This window comes from Zea mays, chromosome 1 (genome assembly GCF_902167145.1).
Source record: "Zea mays cultivar B73 chromosome 1, Zm-B73-REFERENCE-NAM-5.0, whole genome shotgun sequence".
Classification (NCBI taxonomy): Eukaryota; Viridiplantae; Streptophyta; class Magnoliopsida; order Poales; family Poaceae; genus Zea; species Zea mays.
In genome coordinates this window covers 2799333-2827149 of record NC_050096.1, presented here as the reverse complement: position 1 = coordinate 2827149, position 27817 = coordinate 2799333, and the positions used below count along the sequence as shown (strand labels likewise).

General features: G+C 45.8%; 4 protein-coding genes and 1 non-coding gene across 9 annotated transcripts; 3 read left to right on the top strand and 2 right to left on the bottom strand.

The window, feature by feature from the left end:
- The first annotated feature begins 6318 nt into the window (after nucleotides 1–6318).
- LOC100422791 (uncharacterized) lies at nucleotides 6319–9007 on the top strand. The gene is made up of 6 exons (NM_001346798.1): nucleotides 6319–6388; nucleotides 6850–6917; nucleotides 7493–7641; nucleotides 7724–7780; nucleotides 8490–8528; nucleotides 8607–9007. The coding sequence occupies exons 2-6, from the start codon at nucleotides 6850–6852 to the stop codon at nucleotides 8801–8803; spliced, it is 510 nt and encodes a 169-aa protein (NP_001333727.1). The 5' UTR covers nucleotides 6319–6388; the 3' UTR covers nucleotides 8804–9007.
- A 510-nt stretch (nucleotides 9008–9517) lies between these two features.
- On the bottom strand, nucleotides 9518–17153 carry LOC100037826 (rolled leaf 2). Of its 5 annotated transcripts, none has more exons than XM_008662182.4 (19): nucleotides 16374–17153; nucleotides 15638–15954; nucleotides 15398–15557; nucleotides 14984–15066; nucleotides 14794–14884; nucleotides 14604–14699; nucleotides 14172–14285; nucleotides 13992–14075; nucleotides 13743–13898; nucleotides 13576–13650; nucleotides 13235–13341; nucleotides 12963–13146; nucleotides 12195–12383; nucleotides 11966–12046; nucleotides 11427–11561; nucleotides 10650–10975; nucleotides 10346–10521; nucleotides 10016–10165; nucleotides 9518–9933 (listed from the first exon to the last, which is right to left on the bottom strand). In XM_008662182.4, exons 2-19 carry the CDS (start codon nucleotides 15874–15876, stop codon nucleotides 9524–9526), a joined length of 2856 nt encoding a protein of 951 aa, XP_008660404.1. In that variant the 5' UTR covers nucleotides 15877–15954; nucleotides 16374–17153; the 3' UTR covers nucleotides 9518–9523.
- A 3090-nt stretch (nucleotides 17154–20243) lies between these two features.
- On the top strand, nucleotides 20244–20317 carry TRNAN-GUU (transfer RNA asparagine (anticodon GUU)). Its single transcript has one exon. It is a non-coding gene; the product is annotated as a tRNA-Asn (tRNA).
- A 2046-nt stretch (nucleotides 20318–22363) lies between these two features.
- On the top strand, nucleotides 22364–23934 carry LOC103630678 (uncharacterized). Its single transcript, XM_008651736.3, has 4 exons — nucleotides 22364–22483; nucleotides 22871–23065; nucleotides 23149–23222; nucleotides 23315–23934. The coding sequence occupies exons 1-4, from the start codon at nucleotides 22433–22435 to the stop codon at nucleotides 23445–23447; spliced, it is 453 nt and encodes a 150-aa protein (XP_008649958.1). The 5' UTR covers nucleotides 22364–22432; the 3' UTR covers nucleotides 23448–23934.
- A 279-nt stretch (nucleotides 23935–24213) lies between these two features.
- Nucleotides 24214–26311, bottom strand: LOC100273289 (uncharacterized). The gene is made up of 6 exons (NM_001360230.1): nucleotides 26104–26311; nucleotides 25925–26001; nucleotides 25729–25831; nucleotides 24890–25011; nucleotides 24590–24784; nucleotides 24214–24488 (listed from the first exon to the last, which is right to left on the bottom strand). Exons 1-6 carry the CDS (start codon nucleotides 26213–26215, stop codon nucleotides 24411–24413), a joined length of 687 nt encoding a protein of 228 aa, NP_001347159.1. The 5' UTR covers nucleotides 26216–26311; the 3' UTR covers nucleotides 24214–24410.
- Nucleotides 26312–27817: the final 1506 nt, after the last annotated feature.

The window sequence follows — 27817 nt, the reverse complement described above, 5'->3', positions numbered from 1 at the left end:
GTTTCCTCTATTGAGCCACACAGGGTAGAGGAAGCACTTCAAGGTTCGGATTGGGTGCTGGCGATGCAAGAGGAGCTCAACAACTTCACAAGGAATGAGGTATCGTATTTAGTTCCACGTCCTAACCAAAATGTTGTAGGAACCAAGTGGGTCTTCCGCAACAAGCAAGATGAGCATGGTGTGGTGACAAGGAACAAAGCTCGACTTATGGCCAAGGGATACTCACAAGTCGAAGGTTTGGATTTTGGTGAAACCTATGCACCCGTAGCTAGGCTTGAGTCAATTCGTATATTACTTGCTTATGCTACTTACCATGGCTTTAAGCTTTATCAAATGGACGTGAAAAGTGCATTCCTCAATGGACCAATCAAGGAAGAGGTCTATGTTGAGCAACCTCCCGACTTTGAAGATAGCGAGTACCCTAACTATGTATATAAACTCTCTAAGGCGCTTTATGGGCTCAAGCAAGCCCCAAGAGCATGGTATTAATGCCTAAGAGATTTTCTTATCGCTAATGGATTCAAAGTCGGAAAAGTCGATCCTACTCTCTTTACTAAAACACTTGCAAATCATTTGTTTGTGTGCCAAATTTATGTTGATGATATCATATTTGGGTCTACTAACGAATCTACATGTAAAGAGTTTAGTAGGATCATGACTCAAAAATTCGAGATGTCTATGATGGGGGAGTTGAAGTACTTCTTAGGATTTCAAGTGAAGCAACTCCAGGAGGGCACCTTCATTAGCCAAACAAAGTACATTCAAGATATACTCAACAAGTTTGGGATGAAGGATGCCAAGCCCATCAAGACACCCATGGGAACTAATGGACATCTCGACCTCGACACGGGAGGTAAATTCGTAGATCAAAAGGTATGTCGGTCGATGATAGGTTCTTAACTCTATTTATGTGCTTCACGACCGGATATTATGCTTTTCCGTATGCATGTGTGCAAGATTCCAAGCCGATCCTAAGGAAGTTCACCTTAGGGCCGTAAAACGAATCTTGAGATATTTAGTTTATACTCCTAAGTTTGGCCTTTGGTACCCTAGGGGATCCACATTTGATTTAATTGGTTATTTCGATACTGATTGAGCAGAGTGTAAAATTAATAGAAAGAGCACATCAGGGACTTGCCGGTTCTTGGGAAGATCTCTGGTGTCTTGGGCTTCAAAGAAGCAAAATCCTGTCGCTCTTTCTACCGCCGAAGCCGAGTATATTGCCGCATGTCATTGTTGCGCGCAATTGCTTTGGATGAGGCAAACCCTCAGGGATTATGGTTACAAATTAACCAAAGTTCCTCTTCTATGTGATAATGAGAGTGCAATCCGCATGGCGGATAATCCCGTTGAGCATAGCCGCACTAAACACATAGCCATTCGGTATCATTTTTAAGGGATCACCAACAAAAGGGGGATATCGAGATTGCATATGTTAACACCAAAGAACAATTAGCCGATATCTGTCGACGTTTTGACCCCGGGGGGTCCCTGGACCGACGAGTAAATTGTCGCTGCGTGTCCCAGCCCAGATGGGTCGACGCGATACGGAACACAAGGGGGAAAACAGTAAGGGGAAACCGCGGCCTCGTGTTGTCCTGCGCCCAAGGCGGGTGCGCTTGCAGTAGGGGGTTACAAGCGTTCGCGTGGGAGAGAGAGAGAGAGCGTGAGCCTGTGCATCAGCCCGTCCTCCCGCGCGACCACCTTCTCGTACGAGAGCCCTGGACCTTCCTTTTATAGATGTAAGGAAAGGGCCCATGTGTACAATGGGGGTGTAGCAATGTGCTAACGTGTCTAGCAAAGGGGAGCCAGAGCCCTATGTACATGCCGTCGTGGCTGTCGGAGAGGTGTTGCTGTCCTGTTCATGTGATGTCGTGGCCGTCGAAAGAGCGCTTGAGCCCTGTGGAAGTACAACTGTCGGGGCTGTCGGATCCTTGCTGACGTCTCCTTGCTTCCGTAAGGGGCTGAGAACCGCCGTGGTCATGGAGCACGCGGGGTGCCATCATTACCTGTTTTACCGGGGCGAGCCAGATGGGACGCCGGTCTTGTTTCCCGTAGCCTGAGCTAGCTAGGGGTAGGGTAATGATGCCCCCCCCTGTGACGTGGTCGGTCCGAGCCCGAGGTCGGGCGAGGCGGAGACCGTCTTCCGGAGTTGAGGCTGAGTCCGAGCCCTGGGGTCGGGCGAGGCAGAGATCGTCTTCCGGAGTTGAGGCTGAGTCCGAGCCCTGGGGTCGGGCGAGGCGGAGATCATCTTCCGAGGTCGAGGTTGAGTCCGAGCCCTGGGGTCGGGCGAGGCGGAGACCGTCTTCCGAGGTTGAGGTTGAGTCCGAGCCCGGGGGTCGGGCGAGGCGGAGACCGTCTTCTGGAGTCGAGGTTGTGTCCGAGCCCTGGGGTCGGGCGAGGCGGAGTCCGTCTTCCGAGGTCGAGGTTGAGTCCGAGTCCGGGGGTTGGGCGAGGCGGAGACCGTCTTCCAGAGTCGAGGTTGTGTCCGAGCCCTGAGGTCGGGCGAGGCGGAGTCCGTCTTCCGAGTCGAGGTTGTGTCCGAGCCCTGGGGTCGGGCGAGGCGGAGTCCGTCTTCCGAGGTCGAGACGGGGGCCGAGCCCTGGGGTCGGGCGAGGCGGAGCTTCCTATGGCGCCCGAGGCTGGACTTAGTTGCTGTCGACCTCACTCTGGCGAGTGGCACACCAGTCGGAGCAGGGCAGGCGACGCTGTTTTCCTGTCAGGTCAGTCAGTGGAGCGGCGAAGTGACTGCGGTCACTGCGACCTTATCGACTGAGGAGCGTGCGTCAGGATAAGGTGTCAGGCGATCCTTGCATTGAATGCTCCTGCGATACGGTCGGTTGGCGTGGCGATCTGGTCAAGGTTGCTTCTCCGCGAAGCCTGCCCGAGCTGGGCCTCGGACGAGTCGAAGGTGCGGCCGTTGCTTGAGGAGGCCCCCAGGCGAGGCGTGAATCTGCCTTGGTCTACTGTTCCTGCCCGAGGCTGGGCTCGGGCGAGGCGAGATCGTGTCCCTTGAGTGGACGGAGCCTTGACCGGAATCGCGCCCATCAGGCCTTTGCAGCTTTGTGCTGATGGGGGTTACCAGCTAAGATTAGGAGTCTTGGGGGTACCCCTAATTATGGTCCCCGACAATATCTTTACCAAGCCATTAGATGAGCAAATTTTTACCAAACTTAGGCATGAGCTAAATATTCTTGATTCTAGGAATTTTGATTGATATTTTGCACACATAGCTCATTTATATACCTTTGATTATGTCTCTTTCATATGCTATGACTAATGTGGTTTCAAGTGCATTTCATGCTAAGTCATAGATTGAAAGGGAATTGGAGTCTTCGATGAAGACAATGCTTCCACTCCACTCCATCGATTTATTCATCCTTCGCCGTCACTCCACATCGCTCATACATTATTTACCATAGGGGGAGAGAGTAGTTAAAAGGGCTCTAATGACTCCGTTTTTGGCGATTCATGCCAAAGGGGGAGAAAGTATTAGCCCAAAGCAAAAGGACCGCACTACCACCAATTTAAAATTTTAGTCTTTCAATTTGTATTTAAAGAAGTTTTTCAAAAGAGAATTTCAAATTGGTATCTTATTTGTGATATAATTTCGAATTGTTATACCCTCTTCAAAATTAATATCTAAAACCCTCTTGAACACTAAGAGGAGGATTTCATTAAGGGGGAGTTTTGTTTAGTCAAAGGAAAGGCATTTGAAACAGGGGGAGAAAATTTCAAATCTTGAAAATGCTTCTCAAAATCGTATTCATTTACCTTTGATTATTTGCAAAAGGACTTTGAAAAGAATTTACAAAAGAATTTGCAAAAACAAAACATGTGGTACAAGCGTGGTCCAAAAATTTAATATGAAGAAATCAATCCATGCATATCTTATGAGAATATATATTGGTTCAATTCTAAGTAACCTTTGCACTTGCAATTATGCAAACTAGTTCAATTCTGCACTTTTATATTTGCTTTAGTTTGTGTTGGCATCAATCATCAAAAAGGGGGAGATTGAAAGGGAAATAGGCTTACACCTTTTTCTAATTGATTTTGGTGGTTGAATTGCCCAACACAAATAATTGGACTAACTAGTTTGCTCCAGTCTATAAGTTTTACAGGTGCCAAAGGTTCACAATAAACCAATAAAAAGACCAAGAAAGGGTTCAAACAAAGAGAGAAAAAAGACAACCAAAGTGTGCCCTGGTCTGGCGCACCGGACTGTCCGCTGTGCCACCGGACAGTGTCCGATGCACCACCGGACAGTGTCCGGTGCACCAGGGAACCAAACTCTGAACTAGTCACCTTCGGGATTTGTAGGAACCACTCCGCTATAATTCACAGGACTATCCGGTGTAGCACCGGACTGTCCGGTGTGCCAGCGGAGTAACGGCTACTACAGCGCCAACGGTCGCCTGCAACCGCATTAAATGCGCTACAGTGCGCGTAGAAGTCAGGCACACGCCAGAAGACGCACCAGACAGTCTATAGGACCTGTCCGGTGCACCACCGGACTGTCTGGTGGCCCAGAAGACAGAAGCTCCAACGGTCGAACCCTAACGGTTGGGTGACGTGGCTGGCGCACCGGACAATGTCCGGTGGGGCACCAGACTGTCCAGTACGCCATTCGACAGCAGCCTTCACCAAACGGCTAGTTTTGTGGTTGGGGCTATAAATACCCCAACCACACACCATTCATAACATCCAAGTTTTCAGACTTCCTACACCTTATAAGAGCTATAGCATTCAATACAAGACACACCAAAGAGATCAAATCCTCTCCCAAGTCCAAAGATCATTCCACAAATAGTGACTAAGTGAGAGAGTGACTTGTGTTCATTTGAGCTCTTGCGCTTGGATTGCTTTTCTTTCTCATCCTTTCTTGTAATCAACTCATTTGTAACCAAGGCAAGAGACACCAATTGTGTGGTGGTCCTTGCGGGGACTTAGTGTCCCGTTTGATTGAGAAGAGAAGCTCACTCGGTCTGAGTGACCGTTTGAGAGAGGGAAAGGGTTGAAAGAGACCCGGTCTTTGTGACCACCTCAACGGGGAGTAGGTTTGCAAGAACCGAACCTCGGTAAAACAAATCATCGTGTCTCACTCTTTGTTTGCTCACGATTTTTCTTTCGCCCTCTCTCTCGGACTCGTTTATATTTCTAACGCTAACCCCGACTTGAAGTTGTGCTTAAAGTTTGTAAATTTTAGATTCGCCCTATTCACCCCCTCTAGGTGACTTTCACTTTGCACTCACCGGTGCACGCTACACTAGCTACAGTAGACGCGGAGCTGGTCACTCGACACTAGATCTAGAGGTGCACTCTTGTATCAATAAACGCAGAAGACAATACTATTTAGATAAGAAAAATGATAATATATGATGTATAGAGATGGAAAATAATACTTTATTGAGGTAGTGGGGTATAGAGGATTGATTTAGAGTGAACTGTTGTAGAGGATACATAATATAGAGGGAGATAGAACGATGACGTGGCGCGTGATTAGGATATAAAGAGAAGAAAATAGAGTGAACAACTAAAGGTAGTCTTACGTGCCGCGGCCGTGGCTGTAGCCCCGGTCGTAAATCCGCCACTTCGTGTTGCTGTGTTGAGTGAGAGTGACGGGCGGATCTGCGCGACCGCGACCCAGCGTACACTTTGGATGTGTCAACTCGACGGTAGCGGACGATCAAGATTGGATTGCCCGCTGGCTAAAACTTTATCTCGACACCTACAAACCTACAATAAAATTTGTGAATGTAATTTATAAAAGACTATCCACACTCACATTACTCTAAATTCGTATTCTAGAAATAATATTATAACCTCGTCAACAAGATTATCTACTCTACACCATAATCTTCGCAGTTATATTTATTTCATATATCCCCTCTGTTGCAGAGGTCATGGAGTACTTTATGTGACTAGCAAGTGCTTTCTTCCATATGTGATTGACATTTCCAACTAATACCTTGTTCGGTTATTTCTATTATATATAGATTGGATGAGATTGGAAAAAAATTAGAAGAACTTTGATTTGTTTATGATTTAAATCCACCAACTTCCACTCAATCTATATGGATTAAGAGCCCTAACTGGTCTAATATTAAATAGAGATGAGATTTTGATCCATCCTGTATTGGACCGCTGATGCTTTGGTGGGCTGGCCCCTGGTGGCGACTGGCGAGTACCCCGGATTGCATCCGAGCGAGTAGCGGACGGCCAGGATTTGGATTGGAAGGAGAGGGAAGGGAAGAAAAGCCCCTTTCTCTCACTGCTCTCCCCACTCCCCACCCCACTATTCCTTTCTGCTGAGCTCAGGAAATCCCCTCTGGTCTCCCCGTCCCCCATTCCACCCGCCGCCGCCGACGCGCCGCGCCTGTTCAAGGTGAGTCCACCACCGAGGCCCCTCTTCTCCGCGTACCCTGTTGTAGCTGCCTCCCTCGCGAGGTCCGCGGTTTCTTTTGGCCTTTTGCTCCGTTTACTAGGCTACGGTAGTGTAGGGTAGGGTAGGGTTTGGTCCGCTGCTGATGCCAGCGAGGCTCCATCGGTTCATTTGCATTGCTCGATTGCTTGGTGTCGGTATCGCCGTTCGCCGTTGTGTTGGCTGCGCTTTCAATCTGTGCCGCGCTGCGCTTTCTCCCGTTGTTTCGTGGCCTATGCTAGACTAGGCTAGATTTAGTTTATCCCTCCGGCGACCACAAGCCCGCCCTGCCTGTCTGGCGTTTCGGTGGACTCGAGCGCGAACAATCCACCTACACTGGGTTTCTGGATTCGCATGGTTGTGTCCTCGCCAGTGACGTACTGCCTGTGTGTGTGGCTCCTTTGACTCTTTTTCCCCTCACGCAGATGAATGTGGAGAAGCTCAAGAAGATGGCGGGTGCTGTGCGCACTGGAGGAAAGGGCAGCATGCGCAGGTGCCTCATCTTCCTCCTCCTGTCCTCTGCGGTGGTAGTGATCGGTGCATTTACTTTTCACCTAGCTAATCGTAGGCTACTTGATCTGAGCCTGCACATTAAAGTGTCATGTGTGAATGGACGAATGGCTGCACTATATTCATCGTCATGACTCATGAGTATCTTCGCGTCATTACAGTTCACATAGTTTTTTTGGTAACGTTTCATAGATACAAAAAGGTAATATTAAACCGTGTGATTTGGTTAACGTATGGATGGAAAAGAAAAGGTAATATCTGAACTGTGGTTGTCGTTTGCGCATTCTGTTGTGCAAAATGGCAGGCAGGCTGGATTCAGCTTTAATTTGTGCTAACTTGCATCTTGGGCATCCACGTGTATACCGTGTGTATACCGTTCTGCGGTAACCGTAGATGTTGTCTTTTTGTTGCAAGCTGTGTGCCAACACATCCTATTGTAGCTGTTGCAGATATCTAAGCACCGAAGCCTTTTGCGTTTGTGATATGATATGTTTTATTGAGTTGCTTCTGGACCCATAGTCCCATGCTAACAATTTATGAGGGAAAAAATGCTGACAGGAAGAAGAAGGCAGTCCACAAGACCGCAACCACCGATGACAAGCGGCTTCAGAGCACGTTGAAAAGAATTGGAGTGAACACTATTCCTGGTATTGAGGAGGTCAACATCTTCAAGGATGATATTGTTATCCAATTCCAGAACCCTAAAGGTAAATCCCGCCATGCGAACACGTTACTTCTGCATATTATAGAAGTTGTCTGACATTATCAATCTTTCTCTGTTTCCTGCAGTGCAAGCATCCATTCCTGCAAATACATGGGTAGTCAGTGGAGTACCCCAGACAAAAAGTGAGTGGATTATTTGCTTTTGAACCCGTGTGTGCCTGATTGTCGCTCAAGAACCCTGTTTTTTGTGCAGTAACACAGATACTTAGCTGATGTTTGACACAGTTTGCTGCTTTACTATCATCCAGCCTTGGTTCTCATGTCATTCGTAGCCCCATGGGCAAATAGTATTTATTGATATTCAATGGTTAAATGCTGGGCCTTGCTTACCTTTGTATCTTTAATTATTCTTGACATGCTGTAAAAGCAAGGGTTGCAAGTTTTAGAACTTACTACTGATGGCGTGAATTCGAATGGCTTCTATTCTCTAAATGGTAGTTCCTTTTATATATGTTCCATGATCCTTACAACATTGAATTGTGTAGTATGAAAAAAACTTTCTGTAAAGCAACATTTATTAACGTTTAACACAAGCTATGATTTTTTTGTTACTCCCGTTATGATTCCCTGACATGCTGTAACTGGTTTCTCTCTTTATGTTTTTTTAGGAGAAAAGGCTGTAGGGTAAACGGTAAACCCCTACAGCGCGATTTTGTTTAATATAAAAATTACCCGGGAGGAAACATGGATAAAAAAGAAAGAAAATAAAGAAAAAAGCAAGCTATCGAGAGTTTAGCCATAAAACCACTATAGAAAAAAGCAAGCTATAGAGAGTTTCTCTCTTTATGTTAGATAAGAAACTCATTTCTCATTGGCTTTCTTACTTGAACAGGTCTACAAGACCTTCTGCCAACAATTATCAACCAACTGGGTATGACACCTTTCACATTGTTTTGTCGATTTCACTCTAATTGTTACTGCTTGCGTAACCTAGCTTCCTCCTCTTCAGGCCCTGATAACCTGGAGAACCTCAAGAGGCTTGCTGAGCATTTCCAGAAGCAGGTACCTGGTGCCGAAGCCAGCGCCAGTGCAGCTGCACAGGATGATGACGATGTCCCTGAGCTTGTCCCAGGAGAGACATTTGAGGAGGCTGCGGAGGTGAAGGAGGTGCCTGAAGCGGAACCGGAAGAGAAGAAAGAGTCGTAATTTTGTTGCGTGTCATATCCATTGTTTGTGAAGGGTCGTTATGTGTTACCATACACCATGGGAGAGACCTGGTCATCTATGAACCCCCTGATGTTCCTCATTCGTTTACATGTCCTCCAGTTTTTCAGTTTCTTATTTACCTGGGTTTTGGTCCAAACCTGACAACTCAGCATTTGGTTTGGCGTCAATTGTGCTTCAGGTTCCAAAAAAAACATTACTGCAGTATGATTATGTTGAGGGTGTAGGCCAGACCGGCACATATTTTCATCGAGCCAGAGTTTCAGCCAATGTTTGTTTTCTCGGTTGGCGTCCACAGCAGTTCCATATACAGACCAAATTTTGCAAAAGCAAAAAAGATAGATTTTGGTCAATGGTGCCAGAAGAACTGGGCGCGGCTTTACCCTGTGGTTCTCTGAATAGAAACTGTTGGGGGCGCGGTTGGTTTGGGTAATGGACTAACACTATGCTGCTCACATATTTATAGCGTGATGGGAAAATAACGTTAAACCATGTTTATTTAAATCTACCAGTAATTGGATACCGCTATAGAAATTGATACCGACATATTTAAACTTGTTGTCGTTGGTACCGTTATTTACGTTACGAAATACATTTGGTAGACAAAACGGCACCTATACGAGTGTGTAGCGTCGCTATGCCATTCCACCACTTGGAAACAGCCGACTTTTGTTGCTGTCTGGTTTGAACCATACCTTAACATCAGCAAGTAACATCTGAATGGAATAAGCATCGTTTCGGTTGGCCGGTGAGATAGACAAACAGCCTGTTGCCGGGCAGGCAGTCAAACGTAAGTGGCACCAGACTTTGCGCAGTATCCAATTTCTTCATAAATACACTCGATTCAAGACGTACAACTAGTGCATGCAACATAAAGCCTTCTGTCACAGCTGATGGTTTCCCCATATTGGGATCACCATACAAAAAAATTGGCCTGCTCATCACACAGGCCATGGGATGGCGTGTCAAACGAAGGACCAGTTGACGAAGCAGAACGCCAGGCAGTGGACGCTGCTGTCCTCGCCGAGCACCTTCCACGCTACAGCTTGGTCGAATGAGACATGCCGACCCATTCCTGACATGCACACGCCCGACGGCAGGTACGCGTAGCCCTAAAACAACCAAGACGAATGTTAGCTGTTGGGTGGGCGTCTCAGATTCAGTATCAAGGATGGTTGTGTTCTGATTTCTAACCTGTTCCATTAGTTTTGAGATATCTGAGAATATTGCTTTCCTTCCTGACTCGTCGAAGATCTTGTCTAGCGTCAGGTCTTGCAGCGCAATAAGAGATGTTTCTAACATGTCGAGCCCTGCCTTGTTTGCAAACGTAAACATAGGTTTCTCCTGAAACAACAAAGCAGGCACCAGCATGATTATCAGGAAAAGGGCATTTACTAGTCTGCATTGCATCATTCAGCCAAGTTAGTAGGGTGCAGGCTCATCTGCTCTCATGCATATTCCATACACGATTTATTATTAGGTATACAAAAGGCATCATGAAAATTTTACTGTGGAAGCATTAACTTGTCAAAGGGATCTGCCTCTGCTTTAGAAGATTGGAATATTGCGGACTTGAGTACAACTCTTCTGGTACCTTAAAAGAGCAGCACAGAACAGCATCTGGATGATGCCAGAGCATTTTCAACAATGCTTCACCAGCTTCATCTGATTGATTGAGTAATTCCACACCTAGATGGTAGCTGTATTGGGCCCCAAAAGAATAGCCATGAGATTACAATAAATAAATAAATAAATAAATAAATAAGAATCAAACCATTTATGTGAGATATCAGAAACAGCATGGGAAGAAAATTACAACTTCACTTACTGATAACTCTGGCAAACCCATCTAGCAAGTGTGGCAGCTTCAGGGAAGCCAGAAAGCATCCTCTGCCCAGCATTTAGACCAGATTGGGAGGGAGATATAGCCATCGACACCCTTTGCACAGCAGAAACAACACTACGCACATATTGACGGGCCATAGTAGCAACACTGTCCTGAAGGTGCATCTCATAAGGGAATTGAAAGGCGATTGTCAGCACAGATCTCAAATTACAGTCATCTGGAGGTGCATCCCCTGAGGCTTGGGGTGCAGCAGAACCCACATCAAGACTAGATGCCAAATCTAGCGTCCTACCAGAGGATACACCATCCTGCATGAGATATAATGGTCAAAAACTGCATTCAAGAATACATATTTTAGCAGCAGACAGCTAAATGACTAGGTAACAAATCATAGCTAGCTAGAACATAACGCCATATGTTCTTTAAAAATATTACAATCCTCTTGAATGTATGATAATATGGCTAACAAACTATCATTCTAACATAATTCGAAGTGTCAGATGAACACTTATACTCTTGATCCAAATTCCAAACCAAGTGACATGTTAGTCTTTGCTAGCAAATCGTGCATATGGCCGTGCAAAACACTGTTGTGCAATATAGACTGCACTGTTTACATAGTGAAGTTTAAAATAGAAGATGAAGATGAGTAAACTACTGGAGAAAGTCTTAAGATAATTGTAAACATAATAGACAAGGAAATGAAGCGACCGCCCAAGCAACGAAAAAGAAAAGGTAATGTTGTTAGTGATGCTTAACTGTTTTCATATCAAGTGGTATGACACGAAAGCCAGAGGAAATCAATGGAGCATCATCCGGAAAATGCTCATCAATTGGTGCAAACACAAGCTGGAAGGAGGAACCCACAGATTTCTCATCTATTCCAGTGCAAAGCTGAAAATTAAAACAAGTGACTGGTTAGCAAATCACGGTCTTAATACAAATTGCTCAAGATAATCTCTTTTAGAACCTTGATCTATTTCTTTATTCAAGACCCCAATTAGGATCGCTAAACAAACATGTGCCTGTTGTGAAACCAAAATCAGTAGCCAGATCTCATTTCGTGCACAGTAAAAGAGAAAACTTAACTAAATATCAACAAGCCTCATTTCTGAGCTTACAGGACAATTTTAATGTCAAAGAGCCTATAAGTGCAACTTTGAGCAGCCACTACATCATAAGAGCTATATAATAACCATTCTGTTAATTAAAAAAACATCAGCCTTGCTACCTTTTGGTTCAGTGAGAGGCAATGCAGGATTTCGAAACAAAAGAATAGATGGGGCTCAAATATTTACCTGGAGAAGGTGGATGTCCCTTGAAAGAAGGGCTTCATCATGAGTAAGAGGTTGTCCTTCAAGGCGGACAACTTCAAGAATCTGTGAATCATTCAGCAGTCAATGAATTATAAGTCACATGGTACATCCAATATAACTAAGTCAACAATGAGAACAGAACTAATGATGGAAACAAAATCAATTAGTTTTACAAAGACACAGGCTTTCCACGAAAGAACTGCAAGCATACCTCCTCGTTCTCCACTGTGTGAGCAAGTGGCATGATCATCTGCCCCCCAGAAAATCTCATGGGTCGCAACCCAGGAAGTGAGCACGCACTGGTCTTCAGTGATGAAGCCAAATACGCATCAATATTGTAATCAGCCCATTCAGATCTATGCTCCCTCAGAAATCGGACCAGTACTGCCGGTGGGACGCTCTAGAATACCAATAAAGAAACATGTTTAAAAAGGCATACCATATGGGAAAGGACGAAAGGTAGGTTCAGAAATAATGTTAAAAGCATTTATATCAGTAGCAAATTTTTTATTTTCAAACTGGGCTGGAGCTCCTCCAATGACCTTACAGGGGTGAAACTCAAATTTCTAGTGTCAAATGTGCACCCACCACTGCATTTAAGCAGAATTCCTAGATATCTAGTGTACAATGTTTATGTACAATCAAAAAGTCATCTGTTGCGCCTCCTTCTGCTTACCACTGATTGTGGTACAAGATCAGTCTCAAAATTCAGAAGTTACTGTAGCTCTCGGTACATAGTTGGTACTATAAATAACGTGCACAACCCGAAATGTATTCAATAAAGTGCAAATCAAACAAGGATGATATAACGTTTTTTATTAAGAGGTACAAGGTAATATAACAAAACTCTGCAATTCATTTGTTTATTTGTGCACAATGCAACATGCAATAGTTCCTGCTTTTCCCTCTTTATTTCTAAATATAAAATATGCAAAGACTGTATAAATAATGCCTTCACACGAATAATGATCACCCTTACCTGCAGTAACATGGATGCCTTCGCACAAATAATGCCTCCAGGCGCTCCAAATGTAATCCCAGCATTGCTATTATTCCTAATTTTCTTGGTTGAGTTGCAAGCAACAACAACGTCTTCAATGCCATCTCCCCCCATTACAGACCAACCATCATCGTTGAAACCACTAATGGCATCATTAAACCCCCTAATGGAAGAACAAGAGACTTTTATGTTTTAAACTAGACAGCAAGATGTACATGAAAGTCGGGGTTAAAGTTCAATAAAAAAATTACCTGCTTAGTCTTTGACTAAAGGTCCGTAGAACTGCAGGTTGCCTTCCCAAGGCATACACTACTTCTCCACTTGTTTCTTGAGCAATTTGTCTAAGGTGGCGCAGTGCCTGAATACGCAGAGCAGCTAGCATTTAGTATAGTGCTAATAATGAACTATTCAAACACATCCGCGGAACTAAACCCTAAATGCAACCAAATAGTACAGCCAGTCATTAGTTAGAGCATATAGAACATACTTTTTCATTCATAAATAAATAGAAACTGATTACTGGCAACCTTATTAAAGAATTCTGAAGTTTTAAACTAAAGATATCATAGGGCAAAAAAAATTAAGCATGTACCACAGTAGTCATTTTCTGAGCAACTACTCTAGAAGACTCATATAGTGGTCGAAGCACTTCAGGAACACTCCATGCCTGAAAGATGAAACCCAATACAATCATTAATGGACAACATACATACTAATGGCATCAAAAGGTTAAAACAAAAGACAAAATGGAAACCAGACCTCGAGATCTAGATGGTCCACTATATGCACAATCGAACCTCCACCTTCGCATGGGCGCACTAAATACCCACTTGGAAGCATCTCAGCCCTAACAAATTGCTGTGCAGAAGCTGCATTTGGACCGCCTCCAGAACCAGTCAAGGATCTCTCACAGACCTTGGAGATTAAGGAAGATTAGCAAATAATGGTATCCTGATTCCTCCGCTGTCAAGATAAAAGCAAATAAAAACTGCAGTTCTGATCACATACCACAAGGCTGCCATCTTCCATTGTTGTCGTGTATCGCAACGTCCAAAAGTCACGTGCAGGAACTAAAGTTGTTGGGGCGTACATCTGCACATACAAATATTACCATCCACATAATGGGTCATACAGTTCACCAGAAATGCTGAAGAAACATAACCAATGAAGCAAAATAGAAATGCCCACCTGCATGTAGATAAGTTCAATTGTTCCCCCATTTCCAGCTGGAAACATTGTAAACACTTCCAGACTTCGACAATCACGGAACCAAGAGGGACGATCTTTCAAGATTTCTATGACCTGCATGACACAGCTATATCAGGATCAAATAATTTCTTGAAAGTAAATGCTAAAATTTGTATCAATTATTGATTGATAGGCAAAATATGAAAAAAATCCAAGGCCCTTTGTAAGATAATATAAATGGTCCATGACTTTCTTCAAGATTGCTTAGATGTAAGGAGGTATGTCATACACAAATGATTAGATATATAAAAGTGTCTAACCATATCCAGAGGTTACACAAATCACTTGCAAATGTACATAATAATAGAACAAAGAAAAAAAGAGGGACAATCTTAAAGGTAGCACAATGTCCCAAACAATTTAAATACTTACTTTTGTTGGTTCTAGATTCACCAAACCACAGGCGCGGGCAGCAACGCCACGGCAACCATGCGAAATGGCCACAATACCAACCGAATCCGGACCAGGCTAATCAGAAAACAAAATGTAGTTAGCAAGTAGCACTTATCTGTAAAAAATGTAACTTAAGGGAAAGAACAAGAATTGAGAGTTGACTTATAACCTTCATCCCAGGCATCTGGACCCAATCAATAGCTGTCCCAGTAGCCTTTGAGAGGAACTCTGTGAAGGTCTCCTCCGCAATCGCAAGGAGTCTGAAACAAGATTTGAAATGGCACTATGATTAGGACAGTCTCAATGGCAAGGTTACGCAACAAAAATCCTTCTCCAGATGGCCAGAACGATTCACTTACCCAGAAGGGTTACTTGCATCCCTTATAGCGTTTGGAGGGGCAGTGACATTTGATTCACAGCTTGTATCATTGGCCAATGAAGTCTGTAAGAATTCAATAGATTGTGTCAGGAAATTGCAGGGACAGAATACTCCAGTAGGCATTATACCCAGGGGCCAAATTCAACACCACCATCACATGGACATCAGGTTTCAGTGGGTGCTGCATGCACCAGCCCGAATAACAGCATAATGTAGCATCTCATTGGCATAAATTTGCTGGCACTATCAACTTTTGGAAGTCACCCGACGCTAGTACAGTACAGTACTTAAGGTACACAATAATGCAGGAAACTGGACTCCACTTCACCGACACGGTACAAATACGGCATCAGCAAATGACTTTTAGCATTAGCATGGCTTGTAAGCAACTTACGTTCTGCAGCTGCTGCCGCATGTGCGCATTTTCATGAACCAACTGAGAGACTTGCTTCTGAAGACGCTCATTCTCTTCCATAAGAAGCTTGTTCATTGCCGTCAGCTTTCTGTTGACAGCCTGAAGCCGCGAAGACTCCTTCCGCTGCTTATCGCGGCACCTACAACAGGGATCAAAACGTGAGACACATTTTTCCACTAGAGCTGAGCTAGTAGGCTGTGACTTGTCAGATTTAGTTACCTTCGGTTCTGGAACCAGACCTTGATCTGCTTCGGCTCAATGTTGGAGAGTATAGGACACTCGCGCAGCAGTTGCTGGCGCCGTGAGGAGCTTGGCTTGGGGCAATCGATGTAGAGCCGCTCGAGCACCTCAACTTGCTCCGGGGTGTAGCGCACGTATTTCCCCGAGTCCATCCCGGGAACCTTGTCAAATCCTCCGCTGTCGCTGCTTCCCCCTCGCATCGCCACCGCTGCAGCCATTGGTTCCCTTGCTCCCTCGGCAACGCAGAATCGTAGCCGCGCAAATCTCGCGCTTCAACTCCCCGCTCGCGAAGATCCCTGGGAGGCAAAGGAAATGGAGGGATGCAGTGAGCTACGGCAGCGCCGAATTTTGCTACGGCAGCCGTGGAGGGCAAAGGTACAAATGCTGGGCCGGGGGGAGCGAGACTCGCTACGCGCACAACAAAATTGTGCGTGTGTAAAATCGGATTTCCGAGAACGGAGGGAAGGCGAAATGGAGTGGTAAAGTAAGAACTGGAGTTGGCCAAAACAAACAAGACTAAAAAAAAAATCTAGGAAAACTATTGGTGGAAATGGCAGGCACCTGAAGCGATGAAACCGGAAGCATCAGTGGGCACGCGCAGACAGACACCAAAAGCGGCACAGATCCACGCAGCACAGACGGGACGAGAGGAGAGCAAATTGCAAAAGCAAGCGGGAAGGCAAGGTAGGTAGATCCTAGAGCGCGGAGGTCTGACCTGCGTGGGCGGGAAAGCAAACGCGCGGCGAGGCCGACCGTGAGAGGAAGGCAGGCGCACGACGCAGCGAGCGGACAGGCTCCTCACAGCCTGCCCGAGCCCGAGCCGCCTCCCGCGGCGCCTCGCATCGATCGCCGGAGGGGGGGGCGCTTGGCACGGTCGGACGGATCGGGTCTGGCGGCGGCAGCGCGACGGCCACCGCAGGAGATAGAGCAGGCACCTGGTCAGCGTCCGGCGCGCGGTGCGACTGCGAGCTAGGGTTCGCGGGGGTGCGGCTGTGGCGTCGTGATTGATTGAGGGGCGAAGAGGGGGGGGGGGGGGGGGGGGGGGGGGGGGGGGGGGGGGGCGGGAGCAGGAGGAAGGGGGGGCGTAGGGGATGGGGAAAGGTGACAGCCTTAAAGCGGAGACAGAGACGTGGAACAGCGGCAGCAGTCGTAGCTGTAGCTCGCAATGCAGGCGGCGAGAAGGGATCGCTCGCAGTCGCAGCAGTGGCACTGTGCTGCCGAAGCAGACGGCCTATATACCAGCGGTCGGACTCGGAGCGGAGCCGGATGACGGAGGAGGAGAGAGGGAGGGAGGGAGACGGTGGCCGCGCAACGGGCGGTGCACGAACACCGGCGGGAGGTTGCGTGGGGGCGGGCGTGGCGCGTGATTGATGATTGAACCGCGCGGGGGGCCCACGTCGCCGGGACAAGGGACACGGTATGAGGGGTCCGCAGGGCGTACGTCTCCGTGGGGTAGAAGCAGGAGGGTGGTGTCCGGGAAGCGGACGCGCGCATCGAGGAGCGCGCGGGGTGGGGGCCGCGCTCAAATCGGCGTTGGAATGACGGGGCTGCCCCTGCGCCTGTGGTCCCCTGATCGCCGTTCGTCGGTGTGTGGCTGGACCCGGTGCACGGCGGTGGCGTCGCAGGTAAGGACGACGTGCCTCCTGTACCCGTACGGCCCCCCGTCCCGTTCCGGTGCAGTTGCAGCGGAAGGCGACCGGCCGCCGACGTGCGGGCCACCGCGCGCCCCAGCACGCGAGCGCGCACTGCGGGCCTGTCACCTGTGTAGGCTGTGTGGCCCTGGCCGGCCTCGCTCCCTTTTTTTTACTACCTGCGCTGCGCTTTGGCCTCGGCTGTTTTCGCTTGCTCCCAAACGGCGCCTTTTACTGCAGCTGAGAGAGAGAGCAAACAGCAACAGTGTCGCTCTGCAAAGGCACTAATGGTATCTTAAGGAAGGGATAAGCTATATGTCAGCAAAGGAAGAATGACCTGCAAAGGCGACACGCACGCATGGGTTTGGGTACATAATAAGCGTATATCCTTAGGCTAGGCTAGAATGGATCAATTTGCGTGAAATAAATAAATAAATAAGGTGGGTGGTCCAGGCGGATACGTGGTGAATTAGTATCTTTATAAGCGGCACACATGCACGCGAGAAAACAAAGAAGCCGGTGAGGAGGAGGGGGCAACATTCAGATGACTTCGAAGGGATATTATAAGATAGATGCTCCAGATCGGAGATAAATTAGACTTAAAAAATAAAATTATCACAAATCCTACTTGAACATTGCGCCTAAATGTATTTTTCTACCGAACAACGATTTCAATACTATTCTAACCTGACAATTAAGTAAAACAAAAACTTAAATACAATTACATAAATATAAATGGCTATAAACGCTATGTTTTTTTCAATGTATCGAAGAGTCAGAACCCCCTCATTAGTCTTTGTTAGATCACCCGCACACATGTGTCGCTCCCCCTTAATCCGCACTGCAATAGGGCAAGAAATTAGTCGAGCCAAGATCTCGGTGGATGACTCGCTCGACTCACGAGCGAGCCACACCCTAACAAATATTATTGCATCATATAGTAAATTAATATTATGTAAATATGTGATGTAGGATCATGTTACGAGTAATTTAAATTATAAATTATCATATATTCATCATCAAATGTTAAAATAAAAAACGAGCCAGATATATAGCGAGACTCGGCCTTATTTTCTAGCCCTAGTTTGTACAACAAAAGTGCTATCTACATGCCGATATTTATTACTTCAGCATGGTGAACCACCTACAACCATTTACACCTTTAAGTTGGATCGTCTACAAGCACTCCGGATAATCACTAATCTCTCAATCGCCACCAAGCCATCTAGGTGCTACCCACCACCAAGGTTAACATCCATAAACTCTCAGTTGACCTATACACTTACTACTACTCTATAAGGTTGTAAGGAGAGCGTCTACAGGGTACACCATTGAGCACCACGAAAAATCAAATCCAGAATTTTTTTCAAACTCGCTCTAAATTTAAAATGAATTTTAAATTTCGTTTCAAAATGTTTGTTTGCGAGTTGATATCAACAAATAAAATATAGTGGGCTATATTCTCTCCAAAATCCTCCTCAAAATATCCTATAAATATTTTCTCAATGACGCCCTCAATTTATTTACAGAAATACTGCACAAATATTACATCGATAATTCTCCATATATTTTTCTCCTGAGAAATACCTTCAGAATCATTTTTAAAGTCCATACAAATATTTTCTTCGTAATTTTCCTCATGCTCATACATATACGTACGCCTCCGATGTCTTACGGTGAGCTTTACAAGCTAATTTCACTTATACATGACTAATACATGTTTATCTCTCACTAATCCTCGTCTCCTCCCCCTAATCCCCCACCTTGTCTATAAATAGAGGGGCAAGGGCCTCCCCTCCCCTCAAGCCATCCCAAACCATTTTATAGCAACTCACTTCTCCCCCACTCCTACTCTCACACAAGCACATGTGTGTCATGCGTGTATGAACCAAACATGCTTTAAACGATGATTTTTTATATAACATTATGTAAGAAGGAGCCACCGGGTTGGGGTTCGTGGTGGTCGGATCCCATGTGTGTCATGCGTGTATGTATTGTGTTTCAGTTCGAGCTTTCTGTGGATGCTAGTACTAAGATTGTCTCCAACAGCTATCATATCATGTCCGTACTTGAAACTTCACCCCTATTTTACACGATCTGCTACGGACAGCCTAATAGCGTGACAGACATTCACCCTATGTGCATATGTAAATATTACTCGCTCCATTCACGTTTTGTTATTTTTTAAATATATAAATTTTCATTATGTATTATAAGAAGTTTTGTTAGTTTTAAATACATAGTTTTTATTATATATCTAGGTATAGCTTATATCTAGATACGTAGTAAAAGGGAAATATGAGCATATAAAAATCAAAACATCTTATAATTTAAAAAGAGAGGGATTAATGGGCAGCTCCTCCCGTCATCTATCCTATGCTTGGTTATTGGTCGATCCAAGTGACAATAAGACGAACGTTTTTTTTTCATTTGACTCTCTCTATAAATATTTTTTTAGGTTTAGACAAAATAAATATTGTCTCTCAATAACAATAAGCGTCGCTAGAATATTCATCCGAGTGCTACTCCAGTTGTTTAGGAAAGGAACAGAGACTGGTGGAGGCTTTGATGGCTGCGCACGGTTGTTGGCAGGCCCACAGCGGATCCGAAGTTTCGGAGGCGTGGGAGCCAAGCCTGCTCTGCTCGGTGCCTTGGACTAGTAGTGCTCGTGCTCGCCCACTCCACTCCCTACCACGCATGCTACTCCTACTCGTAGCACATCAGCAGCATTGCATGCTCTGATATATGGCGATGCAGCAATACAATAACATATATATATATATATAGTTAGGACCGGTTTGGATTAGAAATCGCAGACCACACCCTGTGTCCGAAACGAGTCCAGATGTCATCTTTAGAACTGAACGCTTTGAACACTAGTAATGCGTAACTTTAGAGAGCTGCATGATAGAATGTTTGTTGATAAATAAAAGAAACTTAGTTTTAACAACAAAGCTGGAATAGCTCAGTTGGTTAGAGCGTGTGGCTGTTAACCACAAGGTCGGAGGTTCAAGCCCTCCTTCCAGCGAATATTTTTATGTTTTCTTTATTTTTAAGTTAAGTTTTACTTGAATCAAATCTCATATTTTTTTCTTTTTGTTTCAAATCAATCATTTTATTTCACATGTTTTTTGTGTTCTTTTTGCAGAAAATAGCTCCCATCTTTTATGCATCATTTCCAAAATTTTCTACCATTCCAACTATTTATCTTTCTAGCGTTCCAAAATTTTCTACCATTCCAGTTATTCGTCTTCCTAGCTTTTGCTTTATTTTTCAGGAAAAAAAGGTTATTTCACTCAAGAGAAGTCTATTTTGGGATTTTCTTAGGTTTGCGAGGATGGGCTATGTGCATACTGTAGTGTACATAGATAAAAATAACCCTTTGTTATGCATCCTTTCTAGTTTTCATTACTCATCTTTCCTGTGTTTGTTTTTAAAACTATTTTTCACTCAAGGGAAGCATTTTCGGGTGATCCTATATGTTTGCAAGGATGTACCCAACATGTGTATGTCTTCAACAAAGCGGGTTTTTGAAGACACTACTCTTCCTTCCTGTCATCATCGTCACGTGGGTATGAGGGATGAAGGAGCTTGTTGTTGGGTAGCACCAAGGATTCCCTCGTGTATAACTTCAACCCATAGTAGATTGGTTGTTTCTTATTGAAAGGAAAATGAGCTTAATCATAGTCTTTCGATCTCTCTTCAAGTGACTAACCTAGTGCTATATTATTTTATTCTATTTTTTTATCAAAATTATATAGGGCAACGTGATATTTTATCATGTGCTCGTTTGTATCTAAGATGGTGATTGAAATACTGAAGTCAAAACCCATCGTTGCTAGACACACACGACTACTAGGCACGAGAAAAAGCCCTAAAATGGCCAGGTAGGGATGACCATGGCCAGGTAAGGATTCCCTCGTGTAGAACTTCAACCCATAGTAGATTGGTTGTTTCTTATTGAAAGGAAAATGAGCTTAATCATAGTCTTTCGATCTCTCTTCAAGTGACTAACCTAGTGCTATATTAGTTTATTCTATTTTTTTTATCAAAATTATATAGGGCAACGTGATGTTTTATCGTGTGCTGGTTTGTATCTAAGATGGTGATTGAAATACTAAAGTCAAAACCCATTGTTGTTGGACACACACACGACTACTAGGCACGAGAAAAAAGCCCGAAAATGGCCAGGTAGGGATGACCATGGCTCGACCCCAAATCTATGCCGTGAGACTCTAGTTTTAGTGCACCAGAGAATCTGGGAGCATAGAACAGGAGCCGTTGGACTGAATTTCACCTATGACTCTAAGCTATTGTTTTAGCAGTCAATTAGAGCAACTCCAATAGTTCTCTAACAAGAACTTGCTAAAATCATGTTAGGAAGTTGCTAAATAGCTATTTGAAGTAAAAAACAACTTAGTCTTCAATAGTTGCTCATATTTAGGAAGTAGCTCGATTTTGAATCTAGCTTTGGCAACCTTGCTCTCATGAGATCTGGCTGACGGTAAGGTTGAGAGCAGAGAATGTTGAGGGCGGAAGAGAAAAGGCCAGTCAACATGAACTATGAAGGAGTGGTGGTTCGGTGGCGCAACCTATGAGGTAGCTGGGTCCGACAGTGTTGGAGAAACTTGTGTCACACGTGTTTGACATAGCTACCCCACTATGCTAGAAAGTGGAAAAAAGAACGTGCTATACTTAGATATCTCACTGTGTGGGAAAAAAATAATCACGCTAGTGTGAAGAAATTGACGTCAACTGTATTTAGGGAGTTCCTATCAAGTTGTTAAATGCGGAGAGTAAATAGAATTAGATATCAACTAACTAAATTTAGCAAGTATATTTAGAGAACCATTGAAGAAGCATTTTTCTGTTTATTTTTTAAATTTAAGATTTAGAGAGTTGTTTAGAGAACTATTGGAGTTGCTATTATAGGAGGTGTTGGAGATGCTTAATTAAAGATGCTGGTCCACTACGGCCAATAACCATAGCCCGTAAGCAAGTAGCCTGTCCGGGCCAACCCAACAATCCATTTTCGCATAGGGCTGGCTTGTGGCGGGCTATATAAATGAACACACCCGCCGGGCCGTGAGCGGGTGAGCCCATCCGATCCACCTCTGTTCCACCACGCTGCTGGCTGCTGAGGATGGAGGCGGGGAGGGAGAGCTCCAAGGCCAAGCGCGCGCGCGCCGCCATGGTAGGCTAGCTACTACCGCCACTTCCACCGCGAATCTCTCCCTCCCTCCTCCGGTCCGCGGTTACTTTTGGTGTTGTTGTTTTTTTTGCTTTCTGATGAGTTTGGAGGTGGTGAGCCAGTTCTGAAGTGTTTGGAGTTCGTCGATTGTTCGCTGGCATGCACGCCTCGAAATTTCGGCTCGGGAGTTTGTTGATCGCTTGCTGGGTTGGTCGGTACTAGGGGTTTGTGTTCCTTTTTGTTGTTTAAATAAATTCGGCATCTAATCTGGCAGTTCGAAATGTCCAGCGTGGGTTTTTGAATTGTTTGTCGGGAGGTTTTATTCCAACCTTAATTTTCGAATTCGCAATTGTGATCCGTCGTCCGTGTGCGGTTTGGTGAACCTTGCAGAGCAACGAGGACGACACGACGAGCCAGGGTAACGCAGGAGGTGGCGCGGCGGCGTCCGCCGCGGAGACGGAGGGGGACGAGATGGCCGTGGTGGCGGCAGAGGCGGAGGCGGAGGCGGACGAGCAGGTGGGGTCGGCGGAGACGGAGGAGCACATCCAGCGCATCCTCCTCGCCATCGACAACTACACCCGCCAGGTGCGCACCCTGCAACGCCGAGGCAGGCGATGGGGCGATCGGCATGAGCGGCGGCGCTTACGCGTGCGTTTTCACGCGTGCAGGTGTCTGACATGCTGGATGCCGGGCGCGCGCTGTTCAAGGACCTCGCCGCCGACTTCGAGGACCGCCTCTGCTCGTACGTAGGAAACTTCACCCACCGGGCCCGCCATTCTCTCCCGCGATCCGCTCGCTGACCGGCGGAGTGTGTCCGTCGTGCCGTGCGTGCAGGATCCACAAGGAGAGGGTGGAGCGGTGGGAGGAGGAGATCCGGGAGCTGCGCGCCCGCGACGTCGCCAACGAGCAGGCCCGCGCCCTCCTCCACAACGCCCAGCTGCACCTCCTCCACACCGTCCGCGACTAACCGATCGCCCAATCCATCCAGACCTCAGTAGCAACAACTTACCTGCACATCACTGTTGCCTGTCTAGAATGATAGTGCTGTACTATGCATGTGTGCACATCTGAATGCTGTTCAAATGTTTCTTGTTTCGGCAGCAACTGCATGCATCAAAACTTGTTCTACGTGAATTCTAGATGTCTGTTCAAAGTGCTAAAATATGCAAGACCACACACCATTTTACTTAGGCTAGGGGCACAGCATCTTGAGGAAGTGATTTCTGTTCAGGCGCCACCTCCTGCTTCCAGGCTCTAGACGCACGGTACCCCTTCATGTTCCTCTCCATCACCCTCCTGGCTGAACACGAACGCCTATCCGTTGCCGGACGCTCGGGTCCCGGGTTAGTCGAGGAGCACCACGTGGTTCGCGTTCGCAAAGTTTTGTATACTGTGATTTGTATGTATGCCCTTGGGCAAAGATATGCCAGACCCACTTTGATCAGCAATAAAAACAACTCCCCTCCAAGATAGGGCCCCTTTCTTTGAGGGAAATCTAGAGGCTCCCTTTGCTTCTGATTCTGCCGTCCACAAGTAACATCCTTTAGAATCATCAGCGCAATGAACTAGTACTGGGATGCTGGGCTACTTTTACTGCAGTTTGGCAACGGTCTGGACGGTTCTGCAATGAACTTGAAATCATACTAGTGCTGTGACCCCACTTCTCTTCTCTTTCCACTTCGTCGCAGTGCAATGAAATGTATGGATTATTCAGAGTATTAAACACGGTGCTTCCAAACATATAATACGTGATATATATTAGAAATCATGACCCATACAGGTTACAACAGGGCCTGGACAAAATCACATTGCTGGATGTGGGGAAATCGGTCTGCTAATCACAGTGATTGTGTGTGATACGTGTATACATTATCAAGTGAGATGTCATGTGCCGTAACACCTCAATGATCTGACCTTGTTCAGCTATCTTCTATGACCTCACTCTGGCAAGCCTTTCCCTTATCTGGTCTAGCTCACCGTCATCAACAGCCTCTGCTATAGCAGTTCTCTGCACAATAATGGCCAATAGTGCAAGCTCAGAGAGGTGTTCAAGAAATCTAAATATGAACCGGCACAATGCAGAAGGATACATAGGGACTAATATATTACCTCCTCAGGTACACTTGTTGAAGGCTGCTTCATCTTCTCCTTTTCCTTCCTGACAGCATCCGGGAGCTCAGAGGCGGTCTCCCCAGCGATTGCAGTGAGGACCTTGTCAACCTCCTCTTCAATTTCCTCCTCCATGTCCTCGCTGTCCAGCGTTGAATCTAAAGCATCGTTGACCATTTCTTCCATCACACCAGCCTACACCACATAAACGACGAGGCAAAAATTACTACAGCTAGTTTAATGCAAGATAGTCCTTTGGAGAGTATGAGTGATCACAGCGCAACCTAGCAGGCATTGTACCTTTGTCATCTCTTTGCTGAATTCCTGCATTGTGGCTGCGACCTCGGGGGCTTTCATGAGGCCGTTGACAAGTTTCATCACTTCAGTGCTCTTGGACAAGTGGCCTACTGTCCTAGCTGTAGCTGAAAGATTACGGTATTCCCAGCTTATTGTCAGTACAGCTTGTACAACCTCTAAGTTTCATACAATCATACTGCGATTACTATATTGCACTTATGAGTGTCATTACCATGTTTACGGATAAGGACACAATAAAGAATGATCCACATGATCTATGTCAGTGGTTGAAAGAAAGGAACAGAGGGAAGCTAGTCCGACGTTAGGTAACGAGGAACACACACAAGGTTATAGTTCTTGTCAGTAGGAGGTATTCTACTAAAAATTTTCTTGGAAAAATTCCTGGTATGCTATCAGATTTTATACTCATTCCCTTGTGTGCCACTGAGTGGCATATAGATACATTTTTTGTGTGTATGACATGTGGAGCCAACATTTTTTGTGTGTATGACATGTGGAGCCAGTGGCACACAAGGAACGAGTATATTTTCCGATGGCATACAAGGAATTGGCACATGACGTTTCACTTCATCTATTTCTACACTTATATACACCTATACGTAGAAATAAATAAGGTTAATTAGGCTTCAGCCTGAGACACCGAGACAAGTATTAGATGGGAACATGGCATCCAACCAGTGGACAAGTGCAGTGGTCGGTTAAGTCATAATCACATAGCATTCCAAAAAATGTAAATACCAAACATGGAAGGAAGGTCGATTCAGTTCAGTCACAACCTTGTTTGCCTAGTACCAACGGGTGGGATAGTTAGTTATTAGTACCAACGATTTCGCCAAGGTGCATGGAGATGGAGTTGAGCTGGGCCTTGTTCTCGTACAGGCGGTTGACTGCCTTCCTCGAGCGCACCACCTCCATGGCCAGCGCCTTGAAGAAGGCATCACCAGACAAACAAGGGGTCGGTGAAAAGTGAAACCAACAGATCGTCCGTCAACAGATTGATTCGAGATGGGTGCCTACCTTGGCGGATCCCATGTCGTTGCGCTTGGCGGCCTCCCTGATGGCCTTCTCCACCTTCTTCTCCTCCCTCTGCACATCTGCAGCACATCGAGGTCGAGGGCGACAGCCTGGACTTCGTTAGTCCACACTCGGCGAGGGTGAGTCTGGGTCCGGAGAATGGGAGAAGCGGGCTGCCTCGCCTCGGATCTGCCGGTCGATGTTGCGGCCCTCGTTGCGGAGGCGGCGCTGCCACTCGCGCAGCTGCTGCTGCGGCGTCGGCTTCGGCTTCAGAAGGCTCTTCACCGTCTCCATCTTCCCCACTCCGTTCTCGCTCTCCCGGCCCGCAATGCGCAGCGGCCGCACCGCGTGGGGACGACGCGGTCGCTGCGATTCTGCTGCAAGCCCCAGAAGAGAGAGAGAGAGAGAGAGAGAGAGAGAGAGGAAGGAAACGGACGAGCTGTGGGATGGAAAGCCTGTAACTGGGAAGAAGATTCTCTGGCTGGGCTGGGCCTTTTTAACAAAAAAGGGCCTCTAACGGCCCAGGTGAAAAGGCCTCGCTGGCCATTATTGCCTTGGAAAAAGTGCTTTCTAATTCGATTGCGGTACAAGCAGGCCGGTGGGGCAGGCGGGAGGAAACAGAACGCAGGATAAAACATTTATGGCTAGTTTGAGATTCACAATTTTTCAAGGGATTTCTATTTTCGTATGGAAAAATGAACTAATTTATTTTGAGAAAATAGAAATTCCTTGTGAAATTGTGGTTCCCAAACTAGCCCTTAGGACTAGTTTGGGAACCCCATTTTCTAAGGGGTTTTCATTTTTTCAAGGAAAATTAGTTTTTTTTTCTTGGGAAATTGGAAATCCCATGGAAAAATAGGGATGGCAAATTATTAACCCTAATAAAAAACATTTATTTAACCAAGGAACAACAGCACAATCAGGTAAAATATTGTTTAGTATATTTGCCTTAGAGCAGTACCAACCATCCATGTCATCTGGTTTCTATAGCATTAATTTAGCTGTCATATAAGCAATTTGGTGACATGGCAAGAAAATTAATATAAAAGATGAAGAAATGGTTTTCTCCATAAGAAACTAGGTCTACACGCGCAACAAAGTCACAAGAAACCACCATTTTAGTGTTGGAGATGAGCATCAAGTTTGTATCTGTAGAGCCCACACGTAGCTCACTCGCCACATCGTCACATCCACATTTATTACGACAACACAACAACAAAAATAGCGTTGGAACTTATAGTTTCTACTAGGTATGTGTCTGTGCGTTGTACGAAAGTAAAAAATTAGTATAAAACATAGATATAGAACGACAAACATCACTATACTATGCAAAATTCTATTTTAGTCTGCGCATGCCTGTGCATCTCAACGACACACAAATTATTGAATACTAGTCGGTTGCCCGTGCGTTGCGACGGCTCACAAGAATAGCCACATAAACTATCCACCAAAAAGATCTCAATGTTTTTTTATTGATTGTCTCTGCTCTTCGCATAATATTTTTTATAAACACACGGGCATCATAGGTAGCAAATCAGAGACCTCATCCCTCGCCTCCCCCACTTCCAAGGTTTCGTAGAGCAGGAGGGGAAGGGGAGAGGCGGGCATACCTGTTTGTTGCCGGAGAAGGACACGACGAAGACCTGGGCATCTGGAGGCGACATAGGTAGTATACCACTAGTTATATATAAGGAGAGAGCATGCAAGCGGGGAAACAAGCCCAGCCGGAGCAGCTCCAAACCGAGAGACACCTGCACCAGGCGTCAGTCCGAGAAGGGCGGGAGAATGCGAGTGTCTTCCCAATCCTGGACCCGCCGAAGAGACATAACACCACCACCAACTCCATAGCATATGCTGACTACTGCCACGCTACGAGTCTTGGTTGTCCAATATCTC

Bases quoted from the DNA above. Each gene is read 5' to 3' on its own strand.
- LOC100422791 (NM_001346798.1), top strand. From the start codon at position 6,850: ATGAATGTGGAGAAGCTCAAGAAGATGGCGGGTGCTGTGCGCACTGGA. The intron at 6,918-7,492 runs GTGCCTCATCTT...AAATGCTGACAG, and splicing joins GGAAAGGGCAGCATGCGCAG to GAAGAAGAAGGCAGTCCACA. The intron at 8,529-8,606 runs GTATGACACCTT...CCTCCTCTTCAG, and splicing joins AACAATTATCAACCAACTGG to GCCCTGATAACCTGGAGAAC.
- LOC100037826 (XM_008662182.4), bottom strand. From the start codon at position 15,876: ATGGCTGCAGCGGTGGCGATGCGAGGGGGAAGCAGCGACAGCGGAGGA. The intron at 15,558-15,637 runs GTAACTAAATCT...TCCCTGTTGTAG, and splicing joins GTCTGGTTCCAGAACCGAAG to GTGCCGCGATAAGCAGCGGA. The intron at 14,700-14,793 runs GTTATAAGTCAA...TTTTCTGATTAG, and splicing joins TCCAGATGCCTGGGATGAAG to CCTGGTCCGGATTCGGTTGG.
- LOC100273289 (NM_001360230.1), bottom strand. From the start codon at position 26,215: ATGGAGACGGTGAAGAGCCTTCTGAAGCCGAAGCCGACGCCGCAGCAG. The intron at 26,002-26,103 runs GCGAGGCAGCCC...GATGTGCTGCAG, and splicing joins CATCGACCGGCAGATCCGAG to ATGTGCAGAGGGAGGAGAAG. The intron at 24,489-24,589 runs GTAATATATTAG...ATTATTGTGCAG, and splicing joins CAACAAGTGTACCTGAGGAG to AGAACTGCTATAGCAGAGGC.
- LOC103630678 (XM_008651736.3), top strand. From the start codon at position 22,433: ATGGAGGCGGGGAGGGAGAGCTCCAAGGCCAAGCGCGCGCGCGCCGCC. The intron at 22,484-22,870 runs GTAGGCTAGCTA...TGAACCTTGCAG, and splicing joins AGCGCGCGCGCGCCGCCATG to AGCAACGAGGACGACACGAC. The intron at 23,066-23,148 runs GTGCGCACCCTG...TCACGCGTGCAG, and splicing joins TCGACAACTACACCCGCCAG to GTGTCTGACATGCTGGATGC.